Genomic DNA, 16,566 nt, shown 5'->3' on the forward strand with positions numbered 1-16,566 from the left:
CCACAGGTTCACAAGTCAAAAGTATTATAAAATGAAAGTTTGTTCAAAAATAGATGTGAAGGCCTAGGATTTCACAGAAGATGGGCATCTGGTAGACAAGGATCTGACTGTAAGGGAGTTCACTTCCTCGCAAGCACTGTTTATGTAGACTGTGTGGCAAAACCTATTCAGCAACACCAAATGTTCCTTTGGTAAAGCCTTGCCCTGGACAATTCAGAAAAAAGTTAAGTCTTGCTTACACCTGAAGATCAGAGGGACTGGCTATCCCTCTGTACTAAAAGCGTCAAGAGCTTGCTGTGAGCCACTGCTGTTTGCTAATTATCCCATTGTGATTGAAGACCCATGGACAGTTTTATGGTACTACAGACTTGCAGTATGGGCAAAGTTATTGTTCTGGGACCACATGAGCCATGTACTTACTTCTAGTTGTACTGTCAAATAAAACTGAGCTGTATCTCTTCCATTTTGTAGTCTGGATTTCTGTTGCAGTGTACATGACTTCTTTGATGCAGACAACTTTCCTATTTCTGAGACTGCAATACTCTAACCACTTCCCCAAGAATAAGTCCTTTAGACCTCAGCTGGATTACATCTGAGTAGACATGTATAGCATTTCGCGAATTTCATGTTAGACTTAAACAACATGAAAGTAATGCAGTCTGACAGCAAATTGTTTTGGCACAAAGTAATATTTTCTGTTAGTTTATGCTAGGGACTAGTGCAAACATCAAGTTTCTTCCAGCTCAGACTTTGGTAACTTGCCTATGGATAGCGATGTGACCAACAAAAACTGTCTCTGCAGGACATCAAGAGGAATCTAAAATTTGAGAGTGTATGAATAAATATTTGGTTATTTAAATAGGTTGCTCTTTCAAGTACCGAATAATTCTTCACTCTCTAATGTTATGTAAATCATTGTTGCAGTTTTTCATGCAAAATTGCACACTAAATTCCCATTCTCAGCATTTTAGCAAATTCAGTCTAGCATATGTGGGTAATGAGAATTACAAAAAGCAGCAGGGGTAATCAACTTATACGATGTAGCTATGTATGAACAGAACTTTGTAAGAGTCGTTAATAAAGACCTGCAGCAGTTATTATGGAATAATAAGATATTAGAGGCATTTTTAGTGGTTTCTTATAATTTGGCAGTGCCACATGGGGGCAATTAACACAGTTTCCAACCACACAGAATGGATAAAATCCAGCACAGCTTAGGAGCAAATGTTAGGTGATAAACAAGCAAACTACTTGATGCCCCAAACTAACATTATGGGTACCTGATTACTGAGGCCTTTAGATTTTTATAGCTATTATTAAAAGCATAAGAAAGACTTTTTTGTATACCATTTTGTCACTGATAGCCATTTATGTTTAATATATTTGATTAGTCTGAAACAACAGAGGAAACTCAAACAACTGTATGAAAAATATAGGTATAGAGTAGCACTGTGCTCTGTAAATAAAACTTGCATCAGGAATTGATTTTCCACCAAAGAGACAAGCAAAGACTGAATGACACAGATCCAAAATTCCCTTCCATGGATGGAATGAGTTCACATTTATGAAACAGAACTTTTCCACCTATAACCTTCCACTGCAGGCAGCCTCCTGCATTCCACACCATATTGTGGCCCTCCCTCATTTTATGATCTTTTAGATGTGGTAGCCATTTTGTGCTATGCTACACTCCCGAGACACAGCTATTTTGTGACTGGTGCCCACAACACTTACACAGATTCAAAATGTGCCCACTGGCCCCTAAAGGTTAGTGATCCCTTTACAATATATTTTGCCGCTAAATATCCACAAAAGATATGCCCAGTTAATGTTTGGTAAGAAATTGGTTCAAAGGAAATGTGATCTAATAGTCAAACTTCCATTTGGAAAGGAAAGGATGGGGAAAATCTTTATAAACGTTTGTGTCACTCTAAGCAAGCATACCTGAAATGGCTCTGGACTCTCAACATAGAGCACTTCCTTTATCCATCTGTTGCCTTGATTGCCAAATGTTTGCCACAGCAACTGCCCCCTTGTATTGCTCACAGTTCTCTGGGAAACTGCCAGCCTGTAAATGTGCTTTCCAAACATATGATAATGGAAGCGAAAAATGCAGCTTTTGTTTCCATGTGCAAAGGTAGAGTTAAAGACTGGGCTTAGCAAAGCAGCTTGGTTTTGGAACATCTGTGGCTCTGAAGACTCAATGTAAAGATAATGGCCTTTGGCTGTGCCCAAAGTGTGGTCCTTCATTGGCCCGGTGTTAAAAGTGGAGGTTGGCCCTTGGTTTCTGGTCCAGTCGAAGTCATCATCCACATCTTGTTCCCAGTTGCAGAGGCCAAGTTCGAAGTCGCACTGCAGCTCAGTTGCTGAAACCAGTGAATGTATATGCCTTTGATTTTTAAATGCCAGAGAGATGCCACATTCCCCCCCGGAACACCACAGGTGAAAACTATATGTGGGGCATTCTGCACAGAAGAAACTGGTGGCTGCCAGGTATCAGCTGCTGAGAGGAGCTCTACTCACACCCATGACAGCAGAGCTTCAAAAACAGAACTTTGTTTATTTGTAAAGGGCTGCTGCCACCCTTGCTAACAGTAAGCCCCCACCCCCCACTCTGGACCTTGTATAGATCCCATCTCCCAGAAGTAGTCACCTGTGAATGCAGGCGGCAAATTTGGTGAGGCCACTTTTGCTCAAGCAATACTGTCATATGTATCTATTTTTGGACACTTTCAATGACAAATGATAACTAACTTACATTAGTTAGTGTAAACTAATGGGACGTGTTAATTGTTAGGTTTCTCATGCAGAAAATTCAACTGATTTCCTACTTCTTCTTAGCACTGTGCTAAGAATGAGGCACCATTTAAAAGTCTGTAGGAAATCAGCAAATCTTAATCCAAAGTGAGCAAAGGACTGCATTTTCTAAAATTCAGTTTCTACAGGCCTTGGTTTCTTTACGGGTGCAGTCCTTCCCTCTTCTAAGTACTCTGTGTGCTAGGTCTACTGAAGTGAACAGAACTGTGATGTCGCCTGAGAAGCAAGCACAAGATTTACTCAGTGCTTGAAGTTGACCATTGCAATTTAAGGGGAAATGTTTCAATGTCTTACCGCATTTGTCTTCATCAGACCCATCTCCACAGTCATCAACAAGATCACACAATAACAAACTGTCGATGCAAGCCTTTGAGTCTTGGCACCAGAAATGATCAGGGCCTTCGCAGTTTAATGCTGGAGGTGGCATTGCACAGTTCTCAAATGTTATATCATCAATTGCTGAGACTCCATCATAAAATCCAAGGCTGACTTTATCTAGAGATAATTGAAATGGGTGTGGAAGGCGGCCAAGTTGAATGAAACCCTTTAGCCACTGATCTCCTTGATTGTAATATATCCTCCAAAGGGCTGTAGGATCTTTTTGTCCATCAACAAGCAATTGCATTTCTGCTGCTCCAACTGATAGTCCATAGTTGTAATACCTGAGAAAGGAGTCTAAAAGTTAGGGATCAGCACCATCAACACACTGAACAAATGCACATAGAGAGACCAAATTTGCTCTCAAACACCTTTTTTTGTAGTGTACCTATGCTTTCCTTGAGACACCAAGTTGTTACTTGAATTGACGCAGTTTAATCATGTGAGAAGGATAGACTGTCTTTCCTGACAATTATTGTTGGTCTTTTTTTGACTGTTCCAATACTAATACTGCATATAAAGAGATTTACATACAAAAAACAAATGCAGTATCTGTATAATTCATTAATACTAAGCAGAATTATAGCTGAAATGAGTCTAACCAATTGGTGCTATTTAAAGTGCATAAGATCAGGAACACTGGCTTATCTACTCTTAATCAGGCTTCAGATTTTTAATCATTTAAACACTTTGAATTTGAGAGAACTTTGGATTTTTGAAGGGAATTTAAAATGTCATGGGCTCACAGAGACAGAAATGGCTAAGGATACAGAAACTCGAAAACTACAGTCAAGGAGTTCACGTTTAATTGTTAATCACCCTGGTATGATCCTCTTTCTATTTCCTTTAAGAAGGACTGCTGGAAGGCTGAAGCCAGAAAGAACAAAACAGAAAAAATAGCCCCAAGAACGTTAAACAATCCAGTCAGAAAGAACTAGGAAATGATTTCTGACTGAAGTCCAAAATAAAATTAGAATTCACAAAATAATAGAGATGCTGTTGTTTAAATAGCACAAAATATTAATTAAATGATTTTAATTCAATTGAGTCTAGGGGCGGATCGACACTCATGATTTTTAACGTTAAGCGTTAAGGAATGGTTTTGATAACCATATGGCCACATGACAATCTACTTTTAACATTCATAATGCCTTATTAAAATGTGACACCAGAGGGCGCTGCAGAGCAACCAGCAACTAGTAGTAGGGAGACAGTGTTTTGATAGAGGTAAGAAAAGCTTTACTTTAAAAGTATGCCCTGTAACATTTTAGAACAATATACAGTGGTACCTGGGGTTACATACGCTTCAGGTTACATACGTTTCAGGTTACGGACTCCGCTAACCAGAAATAGTACCTCGGGTTAAGAACTTTGCTTCAGGATGAGATCAGAAATCGCGCCGCGGCAGCGCGATGGCAGCAGGAGGCCCCATTAGCTAAAGTGGTGCTTCAGGTTAAGAACAGTTTCAGGTTAAGAACAGACCTCCGGAACAAATTAAGTACGTAACCAGAGGTACCACTGTATCTAATACTGTTCTAATAATGTTAAGCAGGTCAGTGTAGATCCAGCCTAGAATTTAGTACACTACCACATGAAATACTTTGAAGAGTTTGAAATCAATGATTATGTCAGAGCAGTGGTGCAAGACTTCTTGCTATATCAATGTAATATGATCACTGTAATAAATCAGGAGTTACAATAGTAGAAATGGGCCATAATCAGAATATACCAAAGAGTCAGACATAGAAGTTCTAAATGTGTTCAAAGGGTTTAAAGTTTTTCTTGGGTAGTGAAATTATCCAACTCTACTTTCAAAACAAATACTAAAAATGCATTCCACATATTGCAGAACAAAGCACATACAATGACAAACACTGTCCTCTTTCTCATTTCAAAGGCAGCCGTGTCCTCCTCTAAACACAAAAATCAAACTTCATTCATACCAGAAGGTCATTGTGCAACCTGATCCAGCCTGACTGAATTTTGGGCTTCGTAGCTGTGCAGTCTGTGAGAAACTGCTGCTGTTTCTTAGAATGAACATAAAGTGGCCTGTTAAGAAGAGCAAAATGAAATTATTTTTCCACTAAGTACATATAATAATTAATAATAATAATTTTATTATTTATACCCCGCCCATATGACTGGGTTTTCACAGCAACTCTGGGTGGCTTACCACATATCTAAAAACATAATAAAGAAACAAAAACCATACATATCTGTACCACATCCCTTGAAAAATGTTCTGACATAAAATTGCACCTATGGATGGTTTTCCTACTTAGATTGATTGAGATCATGCCTGGCATGACTATGTAGCAACTTTAGTCACATGTCCTGTATTTACTTTTAAAATAATGCTTTTTTTCCTGGTTTGCCAATAAGTGCCAGGTGGCTGGGTCTAGGAGTCACCACCATTTTCATTCCTACAATGCCCCCAATATTGTGGGAAATTAAAATGGTGGTGGCTCCAAGACTTTGTCATCCCCTGATCATTAAAGTGCCGGTGCTGCTGCCCACCATAACCACCAGGAAAACATCCCAGAGAAACCTGCTGATATAGGATAGGAACCACCAAAGAATATTGTGCTGAGGTTCCACTCACACCTGAAGCTGGCCATGGGTAAGACCTTACCTGCAGGCTGGTTATAGGTGTGGTCCCGTGCTGGAGCTTGCTTCTGGAAAGCAGGGGGTAGACCGCTTCTGGAGCTCCTTACCCAATCAAATGCATCACCCCTGGCTGTTTCCATCCAGCCACAGCTGTCTGTTTCAAAGTCACATTTAGCAGCTGGAATATATATATATTTATTTTAGTCTGCATCAATTTATCTGACAGGTTAGCAACCAGTGTATACAGAAGACAAGATGCAGTTGGAAGGGGAGGTGAATTGGAAGGTGCTTAATTAGAAAGTGCTGTTCTGATGCCCCATAGCCCTGCAACCACCACACTACTTCCTATGCTGTTCTGGAGGGTCCCTCAACCTTCCAAGGCAGTTATTTGGAGGTGCAAGGGACTGCGCAGGGAAGGGAGACACAAGAGCACCTGGTTCTATGAACAAAACAGAGTTTGCACAACTTGTACACTTAAAAACAAATTGGTGGGTCAAGGGATCAAAGAAAGTCCATGCATGATCTGGAGTAGGCTTCCTCAACCTTGGCCCTCCAGATATTTTGAGACTACACTTCCCATCATCCCTGACCACTGGTCCTGCTAGCAAGGGATCATGGGAGTTGTAGGCCAAAAACATCTGGAGGGCCGAGGTTGAGGAAGCCTGATCTAGAGTATTATTTAGCTTTGAATAGGTGTGTTCACAAGCTCCAGCTTTGCTCCTGTTTCCACATGCCAGACATGTGTGAATCATCCTTATCAAATCAGTTATAACTCTACAGAGCCCTGCTGTGAGTGACTGTATTAAGAGAGAGACAAGACTGTTTTAAGAAAGCAAAGCTAAAAGTAAAGCTGAATTCCTCCTTTGAAAAGTGAAGCTCTAGATATCACTTTCTAAGGTTCTGTTATTCTGACAAGTCATTTTCAATTTTAGAAGTAGCCACAACTGTACACAAAGACATCAATAAAGACACTGGGTGAAAGTGCTTCACCTTCTGCGTGGTTTGTCTTAATTAACTGATCCTCCTAATGAAATACCCATACGGCTATTGACATGCACATTTAAAGATCCTTAAGCATGAATTACAGATCAATGTGTTTTCACTTACAGCACAGGGCTTCGTCACTGCCATCTGGGCAATCAGGAGTGAAATCACAAAACTTGTCAGAAGTAATACAGTCTCCATTCTTACATGCCAACAATCCAGGTGGACAATAAAGAGATGAAGAATCAGAGGTTTCCAACATTGTTGCCCCTTAAAAAAAAACACACAGTTGCTTATTTTTGCCAGGAATCTGTAAGTATTATCTACAGAACACATTTGCCATATTTTTGGCTCAGGGGTAGATCACATGCTTTGTATGCAAAAAGTTTCAAGGCTGAATTCCTAGTATTTCCAGATAAATGGGTCAGGTAGAAGGAGATAGAAAAGCTCTCTGCTTCAGACCCTGGAGATCAGCTCCCAGTCAAAGAAAACAGCACTAGACTAGATGTTAGTCCTACTCAGGGTAAGTGGGCATGACTTTCTTAATCACATTAATTCCCGTAGGTTTACACTGAATAAAACATAGTTGAACTTCACCCAATGAGTAAACTTTAGTTGGCTATAACCCCCAATCCTTTCCTGCTTAGCAACACTTCTTCTTTCCCTTCAACTAATGTATTCAATATATCCTTCAGTCTGCAGAAGTAGTGGGGTTTTAATTCAATGTTTGTTGCTGTATGATCAGGAGAAAGGCTTGCAAAATTGTCCTGATCTTGTGGGCCATCAATGGTCAATGGGTTTACAAATCCATAGCTTAGATTCTGCAGATTCCATGACAGTCAGAAGATTCTGTACCACATGCCAAATTCTGCACATACTGAATCACAAAATAAGGTGATTCTTGCATTGGACTACATCTGATAATACTTCTGTAAATTATTCTCCTGCATGAGGTAAGAACTGAGAGACTTCCTACTTGATATTCCTTCACTGTTTTGAATACTGCTAGCTATTCACACAGGGCCCTTATGTCTAATTGGGGAATACTCATGTACAAACCCATGTACACAGGCTCAAATAGTGAGGTCCAAGAAGTCCAAAATACAGTCTAGAGATTAAATATGTGATTTGAGTCTTAATGTACAGAACTGTATGTGCATATGCACCAACTGGACATGCATGTAAGGCAGCATGGAGGCAAGCAATGCTTGCCCCACCCTTCTTAGGGTATACTTGAGTTTCTGTCATTGGCCACTGAATAAACGTAAACTCTGAAATGCATGATTCTAAGACATCCTCAAAACGTAGGTACTTATACAAAAACCTATACTTGGGAATCAGCTACACAGCTGCAAATATATCATTTTAAGTGTGTTTTAAGCACATTAGACAAATGTGACACTAGATGGTGATTGTGAGCTTATGGCAAATTCAATATATATTTTAAAACTTTAAAAAAAAAAAAAAAATCATAGCGTTTTTATATGTGTCTAGATTCCACCCCAGAATGCACACAAAAATCAATCATATGGAACCAAACGAAAAGCAAATCACAAAACCTCATAAACTTGTAATAAGCCTGCTGATTCCAATTAAGGCGGCAGCCCTTTATTAACTCAACTGGGAGTAAGCGCCATTGAACTTCCATGGAACTTACTTCTGAGTAGACATGTATAGAATGGTGCTGTAACTATACCACGCCTAAGTAATATATTTTTGTGGAAGCATAAACAAAGGGAGAACAATTAAATAGGTCAGCAAACCAATTTGAAAATGCTGCTCTGTACTTACCTTTTTGGTCAGTACTTGAAAATGATTTATAATTAGTCCTACAAGCCTTTGTTATACTGATGTCATCAACAGCAAAAAAGGCTTTTGTTGACTGAAGAGTGGCTTGTAGAATTATCTGCAATACCAATAAAATAACCTTATTAAATACTACTTATACATGTATGCTTTGTGTTTAAAAATTAAATACACTTGAAGTTAAATTCCATTTGCAAATAGCCTGGGATTTTTTCAAAAGAATATGCAACTATTTTAGCAAACAATACCATAGATATGTCAATTCCTCAAGTCTCGTTAATAATCACATTTAGTATTGAACTACTGTATGTAATCTAAAAAATATTATCTCACTCCAAAGTCAAAATATAAGCCTCATTCATCAATCAATCAATCAATCAATCAATTCTTTACTGCAGTCCAAAGACCCAACAGAGTTCAATGCATACAATATACATTCATAGCATATAAAATACATTAAAAGCACACAAACTGCTTGGGCAGATCATAAGACTATGACTTTTCAGACTTTTGTCTAATACAAATTGATCTCTGATCTTGGCCACCTCAGACAGAAACTTGGCAACAGCCAAAGTCACACTAGGAATCCTATCATCCAGTAGGAACTTGGAATAGAAATGGCATAGAATTTCCCTATAGATTTGCCAATAGTGGGTTACTCATATGTTGTCGGGTCTGCTTATAGTCTTCAGGACAGGAGAATGTGCTTCGTGCATTCTACTTCCTGATTACTACAGGGAGAAAATCTTGCAAAGTAAGGAACAGCGGTAAATTTACCTCGGAGCATTTCTGAGGGGAACACATTAAATCTGGACATAGTAAAAAGTCTACGATAATTGACAACTGTTAAATTCTTTAAATATTCAGCTGTGAAAAACAACCTGACATACTGTATACTCATGGCATTCGGTGAGCAGGATGAGTATGAACAGGCCTGCAAATCACAGAAGGCAATATCCCACAATCTTTGTCTTACTGAATTAAGAGCAGTGTAATACCCCATTATGTAAGAGAAGGTCTGAGGACAAACCAATTGAAGCATCTTTTGGGGCAATAAGCTTGGACCAACAACTGAAGTACTCATCCTGAGATAAATGTAGGAGTAACCCTGTGCCCAGTTTGAAAACACTGGCATTAAGCCAGTCAGAATTCTATTCAGTATTCCAAGATCAAGACTACTGCTTCAAAGAATATCATGCACATAGAATATACACAACTATAATGGTTTGGTTTAGGAGATTGGGGGATATGGATCAGACTAGTTTAGTAGCCCATCATAACTATGCTAGTCATATATCATCCTCAACAAGGGAATGCAAGTCACACAGAGAGAAACATGTCCTAGGTCTGCATTACTCTCTACTCCCACACCTCTGAACTGTAAAAACTCAAGAGGAAAAGAAAGGCAACTGAAAAATAGGGTAAAGAAGTGCATAATCCAGGTGGAAAGGGCATCAATTTCACAACGCACAAACATCCACCATCCAAACATTTCAAGGGCTAAGGAAGGGACCATAAAAGGTCATTACACCCAACACCCAATACATGCAACAGGGCCTCAGCAACCATGTTAGCGGGACATTAGAATAGATTGCCTGAGTTACATGGATTTCTAGATGAGCAGTTGTTGTTGTTTGCAATTCAGTTTGATTTTCCCATTAATTCATTTTTGCCATCCCCACTGAAGCCAACAAGGCATTTTCACAATGAGAAATAATATCTGTTGTGATATTTTGTGTAAACACATAATGGCTGACAGCTAACAAATAGAGCCACATTTTATTGCGGGGGTCACTGGAGGGCTATCCGTTGCGCTGTTGAGAAATAGCTGTTTGCTTAAGGGCCTCATAGAAGTGAAATATGACTGAAGCACAATGCTTAAAACAGAAGCCTCTCTTGTGCTATAAATATTTATGGTGTCCAGGATGAAGCGAAGTGGGCTTGTGCAGTAAGGGTGCTTTTTATGGTACATTAGCTCAACAGCAGACTCCAATTCAGCCCAGACTGAGCTGAGATGTTGGGAGCTTGCCTATTCCTACTTATGTTGTTAGTTTAGACATAACATCATATTTGCCAGGTACTGGGGTATTGCAGGGACCAAAAAAATGGTGACAACACTGCAAGTGGAACACCATAAATGAAGTTACTAAAAAGGCTGTGCATGATTAATGTGCCTGAAAGGATCAGTTTCACATAGACTAGGATGGAGAACCCATGGTCCTCCTGTTGGACTCCAGGTCCCATTAGCGACAACAAGTATGGCCAAGGATGATTGGAGGTGTAGTTCAGCAACATCAGGAGGATCCTACTCCTGCTATGAACCTGATCTGACTTCTAAAACAATTTTATCTAGCCTCTGGCAGCCCTACCAAATTTCAGTCAAAGTGTGTGGAAAGTCTCACTCATACCAAAAATAAAATATTTTTCAAACCTTGTAAGAAAAGATATTCTACACCATCTTTTTAATTTTATATAACTGAATATCAACATCATTCGAAAGCTCCTCCTCCTACTTTCCTACAGAGTCTGACTAGCTGTGAAGGGATTTAGCTTCTGGATGAGAGTATAGAAATCATAATGGCTCCTGAGAAACTGGCAAGCCATTCTCTAAATGCTACTTACAACTATCTACTAGAATAAAAATGATTTCTAGAAATGTGAAATTCTGAATTTTCTGAAATTGTTTCTAAACCAATCTTAGATACATACTATACCATACTATCTAGCAGCATTCTCCTTTATTTTTCATTTCAGCTGAAATAATGTATTGGGTTAGATCCATACCAAGTTAGTTGAATTTAAGTCCCACTTAAATCAATGGAACAAATTAGTTATGACTTAATTTCAAATTATCTCCATAGGAACTAGGACAACTGGCTTACTGTAATCTGTTAAAGTTTTAAAGTTATTTTGCAATGAGGAATACCAGCAGCAAATAACTACTTGCGTACACTTGCACCTTGGTGCAGGTAAGGGGCTTACCTGAAAAGGTCCTACAGTTTCATCGCCGGTGATATTTTTTAAAAGGACATTTGCTTTTGTCCACTGCATTGTGCTCTTGAAGGGCTTTGAGTTATATAAGCTTTGCAAATCCCCATCAACAGGAGTTCGAAGAAAGACACTCAGCTGGGAATCCTGGGACAACTGATACCAAAATCTCATCTGTTGGATTTTTAAAATGAAATTATGAACCCCTTCAATAGATCACAGAACAATCAACTATGAATGCACAGTATCTTTCCACGTACCCTTTAATCACAAATCTAATGTAACTGACCTGCAAGCATCCTCCAGTCTCCCCCCCCCCCAAAAAAAAACCCCGACTGGGCTTTTAATTTGTTATTGTCAAATACTTAGAAAACTTTGAGGTTGCAGCACAGGCATTCCTCAGAATGTCTGGTTCTGAAGAAGGACATTTCTTTGTCCTTTGCTCAAAGTCAAGAGCTGCCAGAGGAGCTGCCAGTGCCTCTTGCAGTGGGGGGAAATACGGGGAAGGGGCCAGTAGCAAAGAGGAAGATGGGGAACACAAGGGGCTTTCCAGTGGTGGGGTGGGGGAGTTCCAGTGTCAGCAGGGGCATTGGCAGGGACAATGGCAGTGGGGTGAGGGCATTTGTTATACCATGCCAAAGACCCCCTGAAATTTGGTGTTGGCCCTGCCCAAGGGCATCTTGCAGGCTGCTGTTGGGGTGGATTGGGCTAGGACTGGGCTTGGCCCTCCAGGTGTTGTTGGTGTATAAGTTCCCATCCCCAATCATTGACCATGCAGGTTGGGGATAAAGGGACTTGTAATCTATCATCATCTGGAGGGGGCTACATGTTTCCCAACCCTGGGCTAAAAGCAACATATGGTCTAATTCAGTTGGCTAAACAGGAAGACAAAAACTACTTATGCAAAGGATGGCAAGGAAATATCACAAAGTTACCTGGCAACATAGAGCATCGCTGGAGAGTTTTGTAAAGACTGGGCTGCTGAGGCGAGAAATTATAGGCTTAGTGTTTGCCTCCGGCGAGCCAGTCACATAAATAAAGGTTCCTGAAATATAAAATAGGGAGGTTGTTGGGAACGTTCATTGCCTGAAAACATAAATGACATGAGCATGCCTTTAATGCACTTCTTGGGGACATTCTTCTTCAAGCCTTGTTGATAAGGTCTTATTCAGACCTAATAATAAATTATGTCCTGTGCATACAAGCCTAGGTGTGTTTCTGGCTCGTGTACTTCATCCTCCCCTCTCCTCTGGCATGGAAGATCAGAATTTTTTGCTTCCATTTTTAATGAACAACAGTTAAGTATTATGTCTAAATGCGGACAAACTGATTACTCTTATCTAGGTATTGGCAAAACTGCCACATCAGTTTGTATTTTGTTTTAAGAACCTGTGAAAATTCACCAGCATTTCTGTGTGAATTTCTCCAAATACATGCATTTTTGTATAGAATTTTGCCTAATGCACACACATGCAAAGCAATTTTCCCCCATTTTCACCATTCTATGCATTTTTACACACACTTTAATATACATATTTTTATTTACATCGCTTGGAAAACTAGAAGAAGTGCAAATTTAACAGGAGAACCCTTTTTTACTTCAGATAAAATTTCACACAGTGCGAACTGAATTGACCCCCCCCCCCCCCGTTTCTGATCTTAACTATACAGTGGTACCTCAGGTTAAGTACGTAATTCGTTCCGGAGGTCCGTACTTAACCTGAAACTGTTCTTAACCTGAAGCACCACTTTAGCTAATGGGGCCTCCTGCTGCTGCCACGCAGCCAGAGCATGATTTCTGTTCTCATCCTGAAGCAAAGTTCTTAACCTGAAGCACTATTTCTGGGTTACCGAAGTCTGTAACCTGAAGCGTATGTAACCTGAAGAGTATGTAACCTGAGGTACCACTGTAGTTTAATGAAACAACTTCAAACTATAGTTTATGAAACTTCTTTGTTTCAATAAATCGTAATTATGATTAGCCACAGTTTAGAGGTAAAAACAATGCTAACTGTGGTTAGATTAAACTGGAAGATGAAATTTCAGATCTCTTCCTCATGGCCACACCAGGAGTGGGGAGGGAACAGCACACAAACTCAAGGCTGATGTATGAAACAACAGAACACTGCATTCAGTTTCTGCTTGCAGGTTTCCCATAGATATCTAGTTGACCGCTGTAAGAGCAGAATGTTGAACTAGATGGGCCTTTGGTCTGATCCAGCACGGTTTTTCTTAGGTTCTTAAGTTCTTGTTGTTTATTATTATATTTGTACCCAGTCATAGTAAGTTTTGTAAATTCTCAGCAAACTTCAGAGGCTGACTCTTAGACTATTAACCCACTCATCCTTTCCAGTACCACTGTTCCTATCAGACTTTTACCCATTCCCTCCACCACCATCCTGTATGGCTGCTTTTGAACTTTAAATAAAAGGCATGAGAGCTAATCATGGATCCCCTGATATCTCATCTAGTTTGGCCCTTAGATTTTAAACCAACGAAAGAGACATTACATGCTGAGTCATGGAGTGATTAATTGCTTTGCCCGAGGTACTCTTCTTCCACTGGCACTACTCAAAGAGATCACTCTGGCGTTTATTGCTCAAACGCTGATTGATGCTGAAGGCTCCTCTGCTCCCTTTTCACCCATCTCCCACTATTAGCACAAGGCTTGTTTTCAGAGCTAGAAAACAGCAGAGTACATAAGGTCTCATCTGGGAAGACAAAAGTATGTTTCCATTGCCCCATACAGTGTTGCAAACTATGTTTGGAATTAATGTAGTGCACAGACGATCAATTAAATTGAGCAAACAAAGCAAATTCTGCATTACAACTAGTGCATATATACCGCTAATGAAGCTCTAGTCCTGAACAAGCAACAGTAGCTTGATAACTTTGAAAGTTATCAGGAGGAAGAGATGAAACTCATTGTAATGAAAATGCCTTTCCCCCCTCATTTACAACTGTTTCTCTTGGTCCCATGTGGTGCTGAAACTGACTAGACCATAGCACATTATTTTGGTTTAATTATTTCACTTGTAAGAGAACTGCAAATTTAAAGCTACATGGTCCTACTTGGTCTTGAATGTGTTTGAGAGATTTAATGCATGCCATTAATAGAAAATTGTCTTTAAAAAGAATAATTTAAAGTTATTGAAATTGTGTGGAACTGTTGCCCAAAAATGGGCACCCATGTTCTGCTTTTCTTCCTTAATGAAGCACTACATGATAATTTGCACAGCTAAAGGATTTGTATGCCATGTATGCACCAAGGCGTTTCCATCTGTAGCAGCGCAACTGGATGCCTTCATCTGACCCAACTGCAACAAAACATGTGTCTCCTGTATCAGTCTTTGCAACCCCAGTAGGCACTGCAACCTTCCAAGAGTTTGACTTCTCCCCCAATGGCGCACTCCTCCATTGCCTCCCAAGACAGACGGATGCCAGCAGCAATGCACTGAATTACCCATATACATTGAATTAGATGTATGTTCAGCTAATTATACATGCATGCCATTTGTATGTGTGTCACACACACTAAATGCTCTGCGATAAAAAGGAAAACGTTCCATGAAAAATGATCATTCATTTATTTATTAAAGACGAGGTGTCGGGCTTTGGTAAGGAGACATGAGGCTCTGACAGGGTGCCTGAGCACACCCACCTCCTTCCCAAAGCTGGGAAAGCGCTAACTAGGCTTTGGGAAGGAATTCTAGGACCCTGTGAGAGCCCTGCACACCTCCTTCCCAAAGCCCAGCATTTCGTTTACCCGGCTTTGGGAAGAACCACCCTGCTCTAACTAATAGTAGTTTCCCATTTCATTCCAACCAGGTAACTAGTTAAAACAGCTTCAGAACAAGTCAGAAGATTAAACCATGGTTTAAAGTTGGTTGGATATTGTGGCTTGCTCTAGAAGCTCCTGGTCCAAATTAAACAGAGAACTACGATTAATTAGGGGCTTCCTGGTTTGATTGCACATGCTGCAAAGGAAGGAGTGAAGAGGCTGCGTGCATGGGCAAAAAGCTTATTCATATCTCAGTTTATTATAGTGAGATATAATCATCTCAACTTGGGCATTATCTGTTCTCAACCACATTGAATCATCTATTATGTATGTTATTCAGTTTCTCTCATCAACTTGCCAGCACAGGCTAGTACTTTTAAAGCATGTTAGCAGTCTTACGATCATGGAAGCCCAAAGCATGAGCCGTATTTTTTCTCAAGAAGCCCACAGGCTTGACATTGTTATTTGTGCTAGTGGGAGGAGGGAAGCTTAATTAAAGATCTAATCAGGACTGTCAAACTATCAGCCTTTGGATCTGAGCGACTACAGATATGCACTATGTAGGAGATAACATCTTTGAGAGTTTTTAGAATGGAGCATTTTAGATGACAATGGTACTGTTCCACTAAAAAAAACACCAAAAAAAAAAACCCTAGCTGGCAAGCTTCCACAGAAATCTACATCTTACCTATTAATGGTATGCCAAAATGACCAATATTATGGAACGCCAGAATCCTTTCCAGTGCTATGGTTCTGTGATTAGGTGGACCTAAATCTCATTGATTCAGGGGCATTTGGGATTGACTGCTATCATTCTACATGACCCAAATAGCTGTCTGCCTTCACCCAGTGAAAGAAGAACTAACCTTAGAGCTGGTAATAATTTGCACATTGGGCAGTGCCTAATGGTAAATCAGTCAGTGACAGCAACAGTAGGGATGAGTGAATGTGTCTTATTTCTGGTTCACATTACTTTCACGGGTTTTTACCTATAATTCTGTCCTGTTTAATTCCTGTATTAATCTGAATTTTTAAAACATCCTCTCAAACTGCATATTTAAATGTGCATTTTTTACCAATATCTGCATTTATAAGCATACTGTTTATGTTTAAGCCACTGGAAATACAAAGTAACTTGGACCCCAAGACTGCATATTTGAAAGTTAATACATACATATATACATACAATGTGCTTGAAAGCTCAG

At 39.8% G+C, this 16,566-nt stretch overlaps 1 protein-coding gene across 2 annotated transcripts in view; it reads right to left on the reverse strand.

Moving 5' to 3' along the window:
* Positions 1-16,566, reverse strand: part of MALRD1 (MAM and LDL receptor class A domain containing 1) — a 228,651-nt gene that overhangs the window by 170,670 nt on the left and 41,415 nt on the right. For both annotated transcript variants that reach the window (XM_080974345.1, XM_080974346.1), the window contains 8 exons: positions 12,516-12,625; positions 11,575-11,754; positions 8,578-8,692; positions 6,910-7,056; positions 5,828-5,980; positions 5,139-5,244; positions 3,112-3,479; positions 1,945-2,366 (listed from right to left, as the gene is read on the reverse strand). In XM_080974345.1, the coding sequence (XP_080830471.1) occupies positions 1,945-2,366; positions 3,112-3,479; positions 5,139-5,244; positions 5,828-5,980; positions 6,910-7,056; positions 8,578-8,692; positions 11,575-11,754; positions 12,516-12,625 (1,601 nt within the window). The remainder of the gene's footprint in view (positions 1-1,944; positions 2,367-3,111; positions 3,480-5,138; positions 5,245-5,827; positions 5,981-6,909; positions 7,057-8,577; positions 8,693-11,574; positions 11,755-12,515; positions 12,626-16,566) is intronic.

The sequence above is a fragment of the Podarcis pityusensis genome, assembly GCF_964106645.2.
Source record: "Podarcis pityusensis genome assembly, chromosome: 12".
Taxonomy (NCBI): Eukaryota; Metazoa; Chordata; class Lepidosauria; order Squamata; family Lacertidae; genus Podarcis; species Podarcis pityusensis.